The following is a 16,384-nucleotide window of genomic DNA, read 5'->3' as shown; positions in this document are numbered from 1 at the left end:
AGTAAGTAAGCTAAAGATGAGAGCAACACCCTTCAACTGTGTTATGACTGTTGATGTTGCATAGTTTGTCCACCAGAGGGCACTCTGTAATTTCCCTTTTGTAAGTAAGTAAAATTTATGTATTTAGCGCTTTACGCAGATAAAAATCACAAAGTGCTTTACAACAAAAAAAATGAAAAATGAATAGAATGGAAATACAACAAATAACAATGTAAAACAGTAAAATACAACAAATTAATTAAAAGCTTGCCTATATAAAAATGCCTTCAGCTGCTTTTTAAAAGAACCAGTGGACTCTGTACAGCGTGAAACCAGTGGGAGAGAATTCCACAGCCGTGCTGCCGCTGCCTGAAAGGCCCGATCGCCACGAGTTTTAAATTGAGCGCGTGGGGCCACCAGCAGCCTCTGATCTGATGACCTTAGCAGGAAGAAGAATGCGGTGGTTGTTTGGCAACACCACAAACAACAACTCGCTGATCTGAGCATAAACGAGCTATCTACAGCTTTCTGTGATGATAAAACAAGTTTCTAAATCAGCCGATATATCAGATATTTAAATCACCAAATATTAGTGTTTGGTTTGATTTTAAGAACCCAGCAATCGCTTGCAATTCAAGAATTAAAAACGCACAAAAACTGATCTCATGGACGCTGAAAGATCCTTAATAATGAGACTGATTGATAGTGAATTGGAGCAGCTGTCTTTTTTATAGCTTAAAACAGACTCTGGTTGCAGTTTTCACCATCTGTTTACAGCAGTGACTTATTATAATTTTCCATTGCATCAGCACTGTTAGATATAAATTATGTTGCTTGTCTTAATTGTGGCTTTCAGTGATGTATTTTTCTCTTGGTGTGTTTGTGCGTGCACGTGTGTGAGTTGTGTATTTTTCCTGTTAAGCTTGCAGCTGTGTGCGTTTCTTATTTCCTCTCTCTGCAGCAGTTTTGCTTTACCTCGTCTTTTTGCATTTTTGCATTTCATCCACTTCACGTGCACTGACACAATCCTGAGTGAGTGCGATTCATCAGAAACAGTCTAGTGCATCTCATAACTCTCAACAGGTTGCCTCTTTTCTTATCTGACATAGTTTTATCCTAAATATTTGAATTTATTTGAAATATTTAGTTTCCATTTGCCCTTGTGCTTTTGAGGGAAGCTGACGAGAAACAAAGGTTACTGTTTTTAGTTTTTGAGATGCACTCTTATCGCTGTATCTGTTTCTGTGGTTGTGTGTTCTTATCAAGGCTTTGAAGACGTTTTCGATTTTTTAAATTCTCAGTAGTATAGTTTAAGTGGTATCAGCTAGGCTGCTTTTAAAACCACTGTTCCCCAAGCCCTGCCTGTTGAGCCTCTGACAGTAGATGACTTGATGGGTAACCTCTGTAAAGCCGTTAGTGTAGTTCATTTGTTTATTTATGCTGTGACTGTCTTTTGTGTTAAGTTGTAATGAGTCGCTGGTCTCTAGTACTTTCATCTGCATATCAGTAATGTGGGTGTTTCTGCTCTTTACTGGTGCTATTGAGTTTTCCTGTCCTCACCAGAACAACGCAGCTAACCTAGCAGCCGACTTCTCTGCCATCAAGGAGCTGGACTCACTGAGTAACGAGATTGTTGAACTACAAAGGTAATCATTTCTCCTCACATTTAAAGAAAAAGGCAAACACCTACATGTTATTAACAGAGTGATGGCGGTGGAGATGATCTCATTGGTGGTTTATATTGTTGGCCTAAAGATGAAGGGTTCAAGCTGAGTGTTTGTGAGCCTCTGCTGGTTCAGGTATGCAGGAGGGACACACTCGCACTTCTTTGAGCACAGCCAAAGTTCCAGTAAAAATAATAAACACTTGTGTCACTGCAGCAGCAGACGGTTAAAAAGACGAGCGGTGGAAAGGGTCTGAACTGAAAGCCAGTAAGAACTTACTCCATTTGATGTATTTTAACTATATAAATAACAGAATGTAACACCTGCACGTGTAAAGAGATGGCCACTCTATTTGATTCCCATACCACCCTAAGAAAATCTCTCTAGATCCGCCCCTGGAGAGGGTGTAAAGTGTTTGGGATTAATGGGATTTCTGCACTGATTATCTGCATTGTCTGAATGTCATCTAAGTAGTAATCATAATCAAACACAACAGAAATAATGACACACAATAATAGCACTTGGCTGAAGCGGTCACTCAGAGTGCAGAGGGAACCTCAGCGCTACTAACTCCCAAAGCCACTTTAAGTCCGATGAAGCAGAGGGGGAACCTGCAGGCGTTGGATGTGTCCTTGATCCAACACACCTGATTCAAATGGTTAAATCACATCTTTTAAGTTTGGTTGATGTGAACAAACCTCATTATAACAACTTTTATGGGATCTTAAAAGAAGCTTCAAAGAGACCCACGAAGCCTAGAAAGGCTACAAAATAATTTCCAAAGACCTTGTAGGCAATCACGTTACAATAAGCAGTGTGGAGAAAAATGTGATGGGAGTGTTGTCAGTCAACCTTGGAGTGGGCGTGGTGAGGCGAGTGCACCGAGAGCAAAACCTTTAGTCGTGACGGAGGTTAAAAAACCCAGGGGAGCAACATAACATCTGCACCAGTCACCTGTTAAAGTCTTTGTCTCCACAGTAAGAAATGCACAAGTTAAAATGGTGTGAATGGAAAGACACAAATAAAACCCAGAGATCACTAAGAGGAGGACAGATTTCTATGTAGATGTGACAACAGTAGTTGAACTCTTTGGCAAAAATGGAAAAATTGTAAATAAATAAAAATACCGAAACCTTCGCACAGTGAAGCATGTTGGCGGGAACATTGGTACATCAGGGTCTGCAGGCCTCGCAACGTTTCAGAAAACAATAGATTTAAAATGATAACGACACAGGGCCATGTGAGGGCAGCAGTGCATAACCTGAGGTTTGCCTTTGTGATCAAAGCAAAAAGAACGGTTCAAAAACAAGGTGATTCGTTTTTCTGAAAGTCATAACCTTGACTTAGTAGAGATCCTGAGACACGACCTGATTCCAGACTTTATGTTTTTACCTTCTTTTGCCTTTTTACTTCACATGATCTTAAATGCCAGATGTACCTTTAAGTAAAAGCTGCAGCAGCTGCACATTTGCATGCATGCTTTGCACATGGAGTCTTGGTTTGAGCAGTTGTCATAGTAATGGATTTCATTTCCATACTTCACAGAACGTAGCTTCCCTTTTCGTGAAAACTGAGAGGGAGAAGTGAGAAAGTGGCCTTTTCTCCTACCTCTGCCTTCCAATAAACACACATAGAATCTCACACACACTTAGACACACACTAGACGACAGCTGTTTGAAGTAAGAAGGATGGAAACTGAGTTAGAAATCGCCTGCGGACAGATTTTATTTAATAAGAGTTTGGAAAGATGAAGCGTCTTTGCTGCTTCAGAATGGGGCAGCAGCCTTCTGTTCAGGATAAGGAGGTTGGCAGTGATGATGACGATGATGCTGATGGGTGAGTAGAAGTTGGGAACGGTTCCCTTTGCATTTGCAGCTCGTAGATTATCAGGGGAGTTGTGTGTTTGTTGTGTGGCGAGCGATAGAATAGTTTTTTAATAAGTTAAACTGAGGCATAATTTCTTTTGTGTCTTCACACAACAATATTAAAATGTTAGTTTTGTTAAGGTTGTGTGAAAAATACTGAACCAAAAACAAATGTAAGAGAACAAGTGAGCAGAAATACTTACTGAAAAACATGTTTAAGTAAAAACACCAATCAGTAGGGCTGTTCGATGTAACGATATATCTGATGACGATATAAAAACATCTATCGTTTCATTTTACGCTATCGTTTGTTTCGTGGTGTCGCAAAATAAACTGTTTACAGCAATATTTGTTCATGGTTCTGATGTCACTGGAGTTATTATTAATTTCTTAAAGTTCTCTCTTTCTCTTATATTTAATATCACCACACTACAGACGGACAAGCGCCTGTTTTTATGCGTTGTTGTTAGCAACAACGACGGTAACGCCATCGCGCGTCCGCTTGTTTATGTTCCACATAAAACTTTCACAATAAAGCTCAAGATCCTGTTGAGACTTTTCAAAATAAACTGACTCACGTGAAAGATGCAGATTATTTATGGATGAGAAGTAAAAAGAGCCGCCAGCAGCACGCCGTGTAATAAATACTCACAAAGAAAACGGCGCCGTTACAACTTATGTCTAAAAATGTATCGTTTCATGCATCTGTAAAAACACTCGACTCCAGCTACACGACGCCCAGCTGGAAACATTTCACACAAGTCGAGCTGCCCGAGATTCACAGAATTTACAGAAAATGTTCCATTTTTGTGATTTATATGGTTATCGGACGATAGATGTCTGATATCGGGAGATGAGGTTTTGGTCATATCCACAGCCCTACCAATCAGGATCTTTTCTTTACCTCTGTATGTGCTTCCTCTTTATTTCCCGTTTCTGGTAATTGTTCTCAGTTTTCCTTTGAGCTGAAAATACTAGCATAAAATCCCTTAGAGTAATCGTTTATATTCAATAACAGAGTTAAATGTCAGCGAGGCCCTTTTTTTGTGTCTAATGGTTTATATAACACCTTACCACAGCACTCAACACAAGCACAGGATTCCTTTAAAGGTAGTTGAAGTATCTTTTGTGCACAAGTTATGAAGCTTCCTTTCTACCCCACCCGTCTCTTCTTTCCCTCTTGCTGCATGCTTGAAAAAGCGTAGAGAGGATGAGCACACGGACGGCTCAGATGATAGATGTTGGAGGTTGGCAGATCATCACTCGTCCCTCCTCCTCTCTTTCTCCCTCCATCCCCGAAGCAGCCATCTGCTTCTCGCTCTTTCTCCCATGCGTTTGACTGAGCAAGTACGTGCTCGCTTTCTCCGACACTTATCCTCGCAGTCGCCCACAGCGCAGCGCTCACACACACCTGCTCTCGCTGCAGGACTTGATGCTGCTTTCTCTTCTGTAAAGTTGGGAGTCGAGGAGAACATCATGGTGGCCGAGGGAGAGGAGCTGGTGGTGGTTCAGGGGCCGGGTAAAGCATGCTCACTAGAGAGCTGGCTTGGGCTTGGTGGGCTGGTGCTCTCCTTGGTGGTTAAATACACCTGTCTCCTTTGCTGCAACCCCAGGGAGAAGAGCTCTGTGGAGGAGGAGATCAAGGAGAAGGAGGAGGCCATCCGACAGCGCAGCACTGAAGTGCAGGTGAGGTCTCTTTGTGAGATTTTACCTGTATTCTAAATCACTGGTTTACAAAAACTCTTGCTGGAGCACAGTTAATATGCATTAAACGCACGTGTGCATTTCTGTCTGTTTTCCCTTTAAAAACCAACAAACAAGCAAAACAAATGCAGGTTGGTAAGCTCACTTTTATGGGGCTGAATGTTCTGGAGGAGAAGATCAATAACACATTTGATTTGCAGTCTGAGACGCTTGTTCAGAAATGCAGTTAATGATACTCGGAGAGGAAGAGGAAGAGAGGAAGAGGCTGATCTGCCTCGTCTGGGCTCTATTTTGGGAGCTGTTTGGCTTAAAGGGGCGAGGCTGCAGAGTTCTTTAGGAATGAGTGAGTGTGAGGGTGGTATCGAAGGAGCTGATGTAGCTGAATTTTGTAGCTGCACTCGATTGTACTTCTGTGCGAGTGCTTCTGGTTATTTATGTTGTCTGAGTTTATTCCTGGACGTGGTATACTGCACATACCCAAGCATTCCCCAGAGGTTAAGAATGGGTTTTGTGGCAGTCGTACCACCTTTGAAATCAAACCCTGGAAAGCCAGCCTCAAAACAGGAAGTGATTTTCTAAGAATCAAGGAAATACAAATTTTCCAACATGGGAATTTTAATAAAGAGAAATACATGCAAAGCACAAGCTTTTATTTCCATAATCTATTCTGCCTTAACATGTTGTTGTTAAAGCACTTTGTGTTGTTTCTGATATTAGTATAGAGATTAAAAGCTGCCGTTGTCCTTTCAGCGACAGCCGCTGCTGAAAGGATGTTAACGATCTCACTGACTCACTGAGCTGCAAAACGATCTGCAGCCTGTAAACGAAAATAATTCCACACTGTGACGTCAGCCTTTCTCCCTCCGGCAAGCTGACATATAACAGCCGATTGAGCTTTTTCAGGAATTGTATTAAAAGTTAGTATTTAGACTAGAAATGTGGTTACTCTGTAACTCTGTAACACAGCATTAGTGCACATTATTTCTTAAAAGCCTTTACCTTCACTTGGTTTCACCAGTTTTTCTTCTCTATTCTTTTCTCACCTTCTTCATAAAACCATCTACTTACATTTTATGTGAATGTATCTTTTTAATCTTTTATTTTACCACATTTCTCTTGTTTTATTCTGTTGAGCTGATGTAACAGTTACATTTCCCTGATTAATAAAGTTTATTATCTTATTATTATTACTATTATCTTTCCAAAAATCAGTAACTGTAAAGGTTGTTTTCCAAAGTCTCTTTGTTGCTCACTTCCTCTCTGTTATTGAATCTCCCTCCCTCCCCCCTTTGACTTTATGTCCACAGGACCTTCAAGATGAGGTGGCAAAGGAAACCGAAGTATTGCAGCAACTTCAGACTCAGCGTCAGAAGGTTCAAGATGCTTTAGATGAGCTGGACCAACAGAAGGCCTCCCTGGAGGAGCAGCTCACTCACATTCGACAGCAGACCAACCAGGAGACCCAACTTGTAAGTTGCCGCCTCCTTTTTATTTATTTTTTTGGTAACCTTTTGGGGAGCCGTGTAATTACCTCGAATTCTGGTTACTTTCCTTTCAGATCTCATCTCTGCAGTCAGAGCACGAGGAGCAGGAACAAAGGATATGTCAGTATGAGGAGGAGCTGGTCCAGGCCCGAGAGGAGCTTTTGGCTCTGCAGGAGGAGAGCCGGAAACTTCAGGAGAAGGTCCAGGCTGCCCAGGAGCAGCTCACTCCTCTTCAGGAGTCTGTGCGTGACTCTTTCACACAAGTTGCACAGGTTAAAAGCTCTTCCCTGGTTTCGTACAGCATGTCTGCAGAGAAAACATTTTTTCATTTTCTGGCACCTACGCAGCTGATGGAAATGTTATTTTCCGACTGTAATCAGCAGGCTGCACAACTGTTACATACCCAAACGCATGAATAATAGCTGCAGTGATTATACTGAGCACTTCCAGAATTTCTGTGTGGACAGATGGAGCAACACTGCTGTGGCTCCACCAGTGTGTTCCTAATGCTGTACTTTCTGTGTACACTGGCTACAGAATTCATCATATCTGTGTTTAAGTGTTGTCTCTGCTCTTTAATCGTGTCATTTTTTAAAAAAATTATTCTTCTGGCACGTAGGTCCAACAGAAACTGAACGACCTTCAGGTGGAGGAGCGATCGGTGACTGCTCAGCTCAGCTGGAAGAGAGCCCTTGAGGACAGCTCTCCTGTCATGGTCAATGGATCAGCAGGCCCCGCTGCAGAGCTCCACCATGGGGACCTCTTCCAGAGGGACCTCTTCCAGGAGGACCTTAAAGAACTGAGAGTGGAAGAGCATTCAGATTCAGAGGAGAGAGGTGGCGTGAATGAGAAAGAAAAGGAAGAGGAGAAGGACGAAGAGAGTCCAACAGCTGGGGAAGATGAAAAGCAGAAACATGATGCCTTGGATGATCTCTACACTGATATGTACAGTCTGTCGAGCCTTGCCAAGCCCTGGGAGAGCAATGTTAGGGTAAAAACTACATGAATAATAATAAGAAGCACTCTTACAGTAGTTTTAAATGTGGACAGGCACAGCTGTAAAGCCTAATGCACGCTACAACTGTGCCGTGTTCTTGTGGAAAACATCACAGATAATCTCAAAAAAATCAAAGTGAGTCTCAAAGGAAACTGTCCAGCGACAACAAAAACATGTAACCTACACATTACAATAACCAGATGAGCTACTCCGTCGCTTGAACTCAAAGCTTTTATGAAAAAAACATCAGATGCTGTCCTTTTAAGTTGTGCGTCTGTTCTCTAAGCAGGAACACAGCAGCCCTGCGCCTGGCGTCTCCTCTGAGGTTACAGAAGATGCAAAGGACTCACCTAAGGAGACCCCACCGAAGGTAAACTTATTGGTTTTCATGGGTGTACTTGAATAAACAGCATCTTTGTGACTCCTTGTATTCTTCTGTTCTTCTTCTTGATTTTTATCATTAGTATTTGTTTTCATTGTCATCAAGTGTGACATTTGGGATGTTTGTTTTACCCACATTTCTTTGAAATGTTGTCTGTGAAAAGCTGTTTGTACCAGAAACAGATATGAGATGTTGGACATGCAGCGTGCCAGACAAGTGCATAGACTGACAGCAGACAGCAAAGATGTAACCTGATAGTTGTGTTAAATCATCAGATGGGTGTTAAAACCCCTCCCCCTCCATAACCACGATGCATGATTCACTGTAATGCTCAGAGCGCCGTGCCTCTCTGCGACAGGTTGCATCACCAGAGCCAGAGAGCAAACAGGAGCCTGCAGAGCCGACAGAAACAACCAGCTCCCCCTCTCCGCCTCAGCCTGGCCCTCGCTCCTTGCCACCACAGGGCAGCCCTCCCTCCCTGCCTGAGATGGATTTCTTCCATTCAGACCCTTTTACCGATCGTAAGACCTCAACGTGAAAAATCAAGATGGAAAAAACAGTGTTTTTAATGCTTGATGAACGCTGGCAGACTGATGGTGTGTTTTCCTTTGTAGACGATCCTTTCAAAGAAGATCCTTTTGGAAAAGCAGATGTTGGAGGTGCTGCTCAAAGTATTTAATGAGCAATAAATCTCACACAAGCACAGCATTGTTTTATTTATATATATATATATATATATATGTCAAATCTGACGAGTGGGTCATATTATTCATTGTGTTTCTCCTGCTGTTTATGTTAAATCAGATCCTTTTGGAGGAGATCCATTCAAAGGCTCAGACCCCTTTGCTGCAGACACTTTCTTCACACAAACCTCCAGCACCCCGTTTTCCTCAGAGGACCCTTTCTCTGCTTCAGCCGATCCCTTCGGTACCACTTCTGGCGTGCCGGAGCCAGACCTCTTTGCAGCCAAGGTGAACGATACAGCAGCCGTACCAGCGGGTCCGGATCCTTTCGCCTCCAAATCCACCAATCCAGCCGCAGCATCCAACGATCCGTTCAGCTCTAAAGGGAACAACACAGCCGATTCAGACCCGTTTGGAGGCAAAATGACCAGCACAAAGGAGGCAGACCCGTTTGGTTCTCAAGATGGAGACAAGGATCCTTTTAGCAGCTCCCCGCCGAGCTCTGATCTGGCCGTGGTGAGTAGACCTGCTAATAAAACCTGTTTACAGTGTGTTGAGTAAGATTTTTGTGACAGTATTTTACGGAATATAATTATTTGTCCCAGATGTTTTATTACCATTCTAAAGGTTTGCAGTAATTTTAGAAGCACCAAGCGTGTACGCCTGAACGCTTATCATCCACTTTATTATATATACTTTATATAAAATATTCTGTATAAGAGTTTAAATGCATAGAAATGTGTTAAAATCGCTGACATGTAAATTGTTAAGAGGAAGCAGAAGCTAATTTATAGCAATGAGTCCCAAAGTTTGGATCTTAGCCCTCTGCTTATAGAATACGTTTCTTCCCTTATTGGCTCAGAAAGAGTTAAAATACTGGTGGCCAAAAGAGGAACTGCTACGTTTTTGTTTGATGTACATGCTCTAGTTGTAGTAAATCACGTTACAGGTGAGCGTGTTTGTCCACTCAGGCTGGATTATAAAAACGTCTGATGTGTTTGTTTGTGTTTAGAAGGACACCGCAGCATCCAATGACCCTTTTGCTCCCGGTGGTACCGCGGTCAGTGCCTCCTCAGATGCAGGTACAGCTTGTGGCATGGCACCACCCACTGGGGACAGAACTCATAGCAGCAAATAAGAAAATAATGAAAAATAAATAAAGTAAAATGTGCTTTTCTGTTAATAAGATGCTGGATGAGGCATTGAAGTGCTGCTGATTTCATGCACTCGGTCGTTTTTCATTGATGTTTCAGATCCGTTTGCTGCTGTGTTTGGTAATGAGTCATTTGGAGGAGGCTTTGCAGATTTCAGTGCTTTGGCAAAGGTAATTTCCAGATTTTTAATATATCCTCTGTCACGTTGTTTCGTGCATCGTATATACATCATATATAATAAATAATTATCCAGTCTTATGTTAGTTTTGGTTTATATTTGCAACTATAAAAAGCCCCGTGTATGCATGGAAAGGAATCTATATGCACAAAAATGCCTCTGTCTCTGCATAGTAGTAAATCCTGCAGCCTTCTGCAGCCTTGAGCTACTGTGCAGAGAGCTCTTGTGAACTCGGTGTGGAAACACTAATTTCACACTTGCTGTTTACACCACAGTACCTGTACCTTTATTTATCGGGGTTTTACTGATGTGCAACAGAGCTTGCGAGTGATGACGCACATCCTCTGTGCTGTTCTTAAGTAAATTCATGCACCTTCCTGCTTATGTAATCGATATATTTGATTTGGTTGGACCTTTTCATTCCAGTCAAATGGTGCTGAGCAGTTTGGAGTCGACAGCAGGAACCTCTTCCAGGAAGAGAGCCAACCTGCCAGCTCTGATGTGCCCCCAGCCCTGCCGCCAAAAACGGGTACGCCTACCAGACCTCCTCCTCCACCTCCAGGTCAGTTGATCCTGTTATCCAGAAGACAAAAAGTGCCTGTAGTTCTGTTTGGTTGGAACAGTGTAGCTATCACACGTCTGGGGATGTGCCAACAGTGTTCATGAAATAAAACCTGCCTTTGCTGAGTCTTGCCCGTCTGTGCCCTGTCAGGTAAGAAATCATCCATCAATCGAACGGAGTCCTCCGACTCCTTCCATCGACGAGGAAACTTCATGCCACAGACTTCAGGAGACTTCTCCTCCTCTTCCTCCTCCTCCTCCCTGCCTGCAAAGGATCCTTTAGCCGACCCCTTCGCCCCCTCCTCCCCTCCTCGCCGCAACGCACGGGAAGCTGATGGATTTGCCAGCTTTGACAAAGTGAGCAACTCCCTCTCCCCATCTCCCTCACCTCCACCTGAATGTCAATAGCCACACCCTCTTCTCTCTCTTTTTTTTTTTCCCCTCCTTGTAAACCAACATGTAGTTACTCAATAAGGATACAACCCCGAGCAAATCAGGCCAGCTTTTGAAATCACTCCATCCACTGCCAGTGACCTTAAAGTGAACTAACCAGCTTATTAAAGCGTCACACGGTAGCACAGGCTCGTAATGTTACGTGATTCATACGCTTCTCCCAGTTAAAACAATAAAATCTTGTAAATCTTGTATTTTTGTTTTGGGTTTTTTGGTTTCTTTTGCATTTCTGCTGCTTGTGTATATGTCAGACTATTGTTAATAATACAATGCTGTCTAACCCTGTAAACATTTCTTTTCACTCGCTCTATTATGGATTCATAATGAGATTTCACCTCATTTAACTCTATGACTGAAGATGCACTCTTACTTTGTGAGGAAATGCATAGAAATTATAGATACATTTATATATTCTATATAAGACCAGAATGTTTGGCAGTGAATGGAGAGATGACAGGCTGCTTGTATTTGGCTTTTTATTAGCCATCCCAACTTTGTCACATTGACATTTCTTCCTGTGCAAGTTTAGAGTCTCTATAATTACTGATGTAATTATCTGAGTTTTTATTCTTCTTTTAACACTAAATTTGTCTCAGGGAAATTTTCCCCACCCATGGGGCATAGTGGCATCAGTTGACCTTGACTCATGAGCTGCAGAGTACTGCATTCATACTCTTTATACCTCAAACCTTTTTCAGTAAGTTGCTGTTTTATAACATCACTGATTTGGGATAAACACCTAACGTCGCCTCGAAACATTAAATCAGTGCAGGCTGCTGTGAAAACTTGAACCCAAAGAATGGTGGAGGGGTTTCTTTTTCCTCTCGTTCATTAATGTGCTTCCAAAATTAATATATCTATAATAATATAAATAAAAGAAACCAAGAGGAAGATGATTGTGTGGGTTAATCTTCGGGTCATGGTGGTCAAAGTAGTTCTATTAGTTCAACCCTTTTTAATGCTGCATGGAAATGACCTGTGAAGTTGCATCACATCAGAACACTGTTGATCCTCTCCTGTCACGCGAGCACCTTCGCATGTACCTGTCAGTCGCCGACCTGCATGCACTAACTGTGTCTTTGACTCTCGTTGACTTACACCAGTGCCTCCACCGTTTCTCGAATCATCAAAGTTTCCTTTCCCCTTTACTCTGCTGCTGTTTATTTATACAGGCTTTCCTCTGTTCATGCATCCATTCATTCATTCATCAGTTTGTGTCCGAGCCCTCGTGTGGTCAGCAGTGTGTTGTGGAGAAGCAGATTGACTGTATTCTCTCTGTGTTTCTTTACACCTCTGTTTAATAAAGTGTTGAATCAAGGTCACCATCTCCGGCTTCTATGTGCATCCATGACATCACCACCTGTAACTCCCTGAGTTTAAAGGATCAAGTGTTTTACACGTTCAGTTCATTTATCAGAGGTTTGGACTATGCTTCAGCTTACTGTTGATGACTTCCCACAGCATGTGTTGCATTTAGGATGATTTCCCAGCCCATAAAAACCCCTCTGCTGCTTGTCAGCTCTGTAACTTCTGCATTAAAGTGCCACTGCAAACAGAGACTGTAATTCAGCGAATTACATAAATTACCACATGGGCACAACAGTAATAAAGTTAGGTGCATTATTAATCATTATAGATTCATATCAAGGAAGGTTCATTTGGCCACAGGTTGCCCTGTGTGTATATTTGTTACCCGGCGAGACAAACGGATACAAAGAAACCAGGAAATCACATTTCTGAGAAGCTACAGTGCGGTGCGCTGTCAAGTAAATGAACTAAAACATGTAAAACTCTGTAATGATCCTTTAAAGTATCTTAACATGAAAAACAAATAAGAAGACTATGAAGTTTTTTTCTTAAAGCTGTGGAATAAAAAGCACCATTTCTCTTTCCATGTATCTTATTTATGTTTGATTTCATTCATATTTAAGAGAATTGGTGGGATGTTGTCTGCAAACTGATAAGTGCATGTTCTCTGTCAGATCATCACATTCTGTACACGTCTTCTCGTGCATGTGCTTCATACCGTGACCTGTTATTATCGGCTCTAAAACAGTTGCTAGGAGACACTCCTTTGCATGGCTGGATGCACGTGGGATGACCTCTGTTGCTTCTGTCTGTCATTCGTTAAGAATAATGAACATATTTACACAGTCTGCAATGATTAACCAATTTAACCAGTGGACTGTGTTTCCTTCCTACTCTTTTTGTGACTGTGGAGCTTTCAGTGCATGTGATTGTGGTCCTACAGCTGTGCCTGTTTGTCTTCAGGCTTTTCTAGCATCGCAGTCCCTGCTTTTGCCCTGATCATGGGGCTGCAGGATCTTTGCAAGGGTATATATGTTGGAGGGAGGACTGTTTTCATTTGGATAAAGGGAAATCAATTTCAATCGCCTTTCCTGTTCTTTCTTCTTTTTTTCTAATTTGTTTGGGAGGTCTGCAAAAGTCTGGATTTCTTTTAGACCTCATTGCGATGCACCTTTCTCAGAATGGGCACAGAGCTACAAATTTAGACTCCAATACATGATTTTATTTTTATTTTTTTAGCACCCTACAATTGTGCGTCCTGACTCACTGTCTTTGGTTTCTGGCACATAAATGGTGATTACAAATCAGTCAAAGTGTCCACTTTGAAGGAAAAAGGTCTGCTGCTGGTGGGTTTTCAAAGTTTCAAAACTGCATCCATTGTGTGCGTATGTTTCTTTGTTTCCTCTGTTTTCATGGAGCAGTATCCAACCGAGGAAGACATGATAGAGTGGGCAAAGCGCGAGAGCGAGCGAGAGGAAAAGGAGCGACTCGCCAGGCTCACCCAGCAGGAGCAAGAAGACCTGGAGCTGGCCATCGCTCTCAGCAAGTCTGAACTCTCCTGAGGAGGCCCCGTTCCCCTCTACCGGTCTGGCTCGGCACGGCACGGCACAGCTTGGCCCGGCCCGGCCCAGAAAGCACCAAAGCAAAGTGGGGATTGTACAGGACTGATTCAGCATCACCTGCTGGCCCCATGAAGAGACTCAAAACTCATCTCTAACTCGTTCAACCCCCCGACTGTCCATCCTCTGTTGGTCTCCGTGGTTTTGATAGAGGAGCGTAAAGTTTTTTCTTTTTCTTTCCTCCTTTTTAGAACGAAGGTGCAAGAGAAAACTTGTTCTAGTGTTAAGGTCGTTTTGCCTTCATTTAAAATCTAGGCAGCAAGCGCTGCGTTAAGTCCCCAGAATGTAATTTATTGTAGCGCGCGCTCGAAACCACTAAACAAACTCGCTACATTTCATTAAATCTCAGCTCTCTTTGTGATGAGATTTTAATAGACGTGCTAATTTTCTAGAACTCAAGAATTCCCCTAATTTTCTTCTTTGGCTCTCGATTAAACTTCTGAAGCAACCACAGTGAACTGGGGAGATTCTGTTTCCCAGTTTGTTCTGTTCTATATCTCTGTAGGCCCTTTCTAACAGAGTGACCGTGTCCCACTCTCGTGCAGGGAAGATGATTTTTTTTGTCTTCATTTAGAGTAGGTCAGGATATTTCAACATTTCTTCGTGTTTAACTGGAAGTTGCGGCTCCTGTAAGATGTGAAATGTGTACAATGTGTAGATTTATACTAAAATGGAACAAATCTGCCACAGCTACCTTTTCCTTTGACATGTCAGTCCTACCTTGCTCACCGTAGCACCTGTGTCGTGAGCATTAAAGCATTGATTTGTGTGTGTCGGGGGAGGTAATAATGAATGAAACTACAGCCATCACATTTTATCACTTGGTTTGCATTAAAAACTAGGCCACACTACAGTAGGATGCAGAGCAGAAAGCACACGATCTGTTTTTCTAACATACAAACTAAGTTTCTCTCAAGTACTTTAGGATCTTTAAATCGGTCTAAAAATTTAAATTCATTGTGGCCCGACATGAAAGAATGTAACAAAACGCAAGGTTGTCATAGATGAATGTAAGCGTGGATCCTACCTTAACTGATCATTAACTGTATCATTAATCCTGATTGATCTCCTTTAGGGAAACTCTCAAGGGCTCCTCAGCAGCTTGAATGCTGAGTGGATAACTACAACTGTGCGGTTGTCATGTTACCACGTGAACATTTGGTCCCATTTCAACGTGTGCCAGAGTCGGTGCTTCACTTGTTACCATTTGTACGATTTTTCTTTTCTGTTTTTTAATCCAGGAGTCTTTTGCGCTCTGAGAGACTCCCTGGAGTCTTACACAAACACGGTGAAAGTTGTTAAGTGTTTCTACTTTTTCGTTAGAGCGGTGTATTTTCTGGCCGTGCACCTCGACATCTGCAGGGATTTAACTTGCAAAAGACCTCAGATGTGCTGAGGATGCACGCTCACATTGCACTGTGTTATCGGGCCTGTTGACAGCCACACGGCGGCACAGGAAAGCTTTACTAAACGTGACAGAAGGTTTTCTGCTGAGGAAAGGCTACGATGAAGTGCGAGAGGCCTCTGCTCTCTCATTACCTTAGCTCATTTCTTATCAAATAATGCACAATGTTTTGGACAGCTCTTCCTGTTCTTACTTCTTTAATGTTTAGCAAGAAGATAGTTTCCTCTTCTCATGTCTAACCAGTGTACTGTCTGTGTCTCATGCAGTACTTCCTACTGAGAGCTCTCGCTCTCTTACAATGAAGTTTATTGTAAATACGGGAGAGCACAGCTGCATGTCTGCTCTCCAGGTCTCTTGTTGTACTAGTTCCATTGCTTCATTGTCATGTATTCAAACAGTTACTGTCATTTTTAACAATTCTGCACATTTCTCAAAACCAGAACCACTTACTGTACGTTTCTAGGCTTACCCATAAAGCTTTTTAAGCTTCAGGCTAATTGTATTTTATTTTGTACTTCCTAACTTGTAAGAAAAATCATTATTGGAAGGCTTTGGCCATGTAATGCATTTAATTGAAACAGAATAAATATTAAAAATGTGTAGTTTTGCAGTTGGTGCATTTTTTTTTCCAGAGCATCTTCTTAATATATTGTCATCCACACGTGATAGTGCCCCTCCTGTTTCTCCTCGTACGACGCACCAGATCCCAGGAGACACAGCAAACCTCTGGGAGGAGCTTAAAAACTGGAGAGACGTCAGTCAGGAGGAATAACGAGAGAGTAATTGTCTGTGGTCTCCACCTGCAACACCATTCCCTTTTTGGAAGTTGCCTTGTTGTTGCCTCCTGTGCACCTGTTGTCACTTTTATTTACAACAAAGGAGGTGACATGGATTCAGTGTCTCGTGCTTTTGGCTGCTACTTTTAGAGATGACCACAGCAGATCATCA

The 16,384-nt window shown here is 42.3% G+C and overlaps 1 protein-coding gene across 3 annotated transcripts in view; it reads left to right on the top strand.

Moving 5' to 3' along the window:
* Positions 1-16,046, top strand: part of eps15 (epidermal growth factor receptor pathway substrate 15) — a 24,550-nt gene extending 8,504 nt beyond the window's left edge. Inside the window, exons 12-25 of one of the 3 annotated variants that reach the window (XM_013914461.1) lie at positions 1,543-1,625; positions 5,122-5,194; positions 6,520-6,681; positions 6,771-6,938; positions 7,316-7,687; positions 7,980-8,063; positions 8,434-8,596; positions 8,690-8,746; positions 8,880-9,274; positions 9,771-9,840; positions 10,012-10,082; positions 10,517-10,652; positions 10,803-11,008; positions 13,834-16,046. In XM_013914461.1, the coding sequence (XP_013769915.1) occupies positions 1,543-1,625; positions 5,122-5,194; positions 6,520-6,681; positions 6,771-6,938; positions 7,316-7,687; positions 7,980-8,063; positions 8,434-8,596; positions 8,690-8,746; positions 8,880-9,274; positions 9,771-9,840; positions 10,012-10,082; positions 10,517-10,652; positions 10,803-11,008; positions 13,834-13,974 (2,181 nt within the window). In that variant the 3' untranslated portion in view covers positions 13,975-16,046. Of the gene's footprint in view, positions 1-1,542; positions 1,626-5,121; positions 5,195-6,519; positions 6,682-6,770; positions 6,969-7,315; positions 7,688-7,979; positions 8,064-8,433; positions 8,597-8,689; positions 8,747-8,879; positions 9,275-9,770; positions 9,841-10,011; positions 10,083-10,516; positions 10,653-10,802; positions 11,009-13,833 lie in introns of all 3 variants that reach the window. The other 2 variants (XM_013914460.1, XM_013914462.1) reach the window with 2 other exon arrangements.
* Positions 16,047-16,384: the final 338 nt, after the last annotated feature.

This window comes from Pundamilia nyererei, unplaced genomic scaffold (assembly GCF_000239375.1).
Source record: "Pundamilia nyererei isolate P.nyererei 1_Seehausen unplaced genomic scaffold, PunNye1.0 scaffold00199, whole genome shotgun sequence".
In the NCBI taxonomy this organism is placed as follows: domain Eukaryota; kingdom Metazoa; phylum Chordata; class Actinopteri; order Cichliformes; family Cichlidae; genus Pundamilia; species Pundamilia nyererei.
This window is presented reverse-complemented; position numbering and strand designations above follow the sequence as displayed.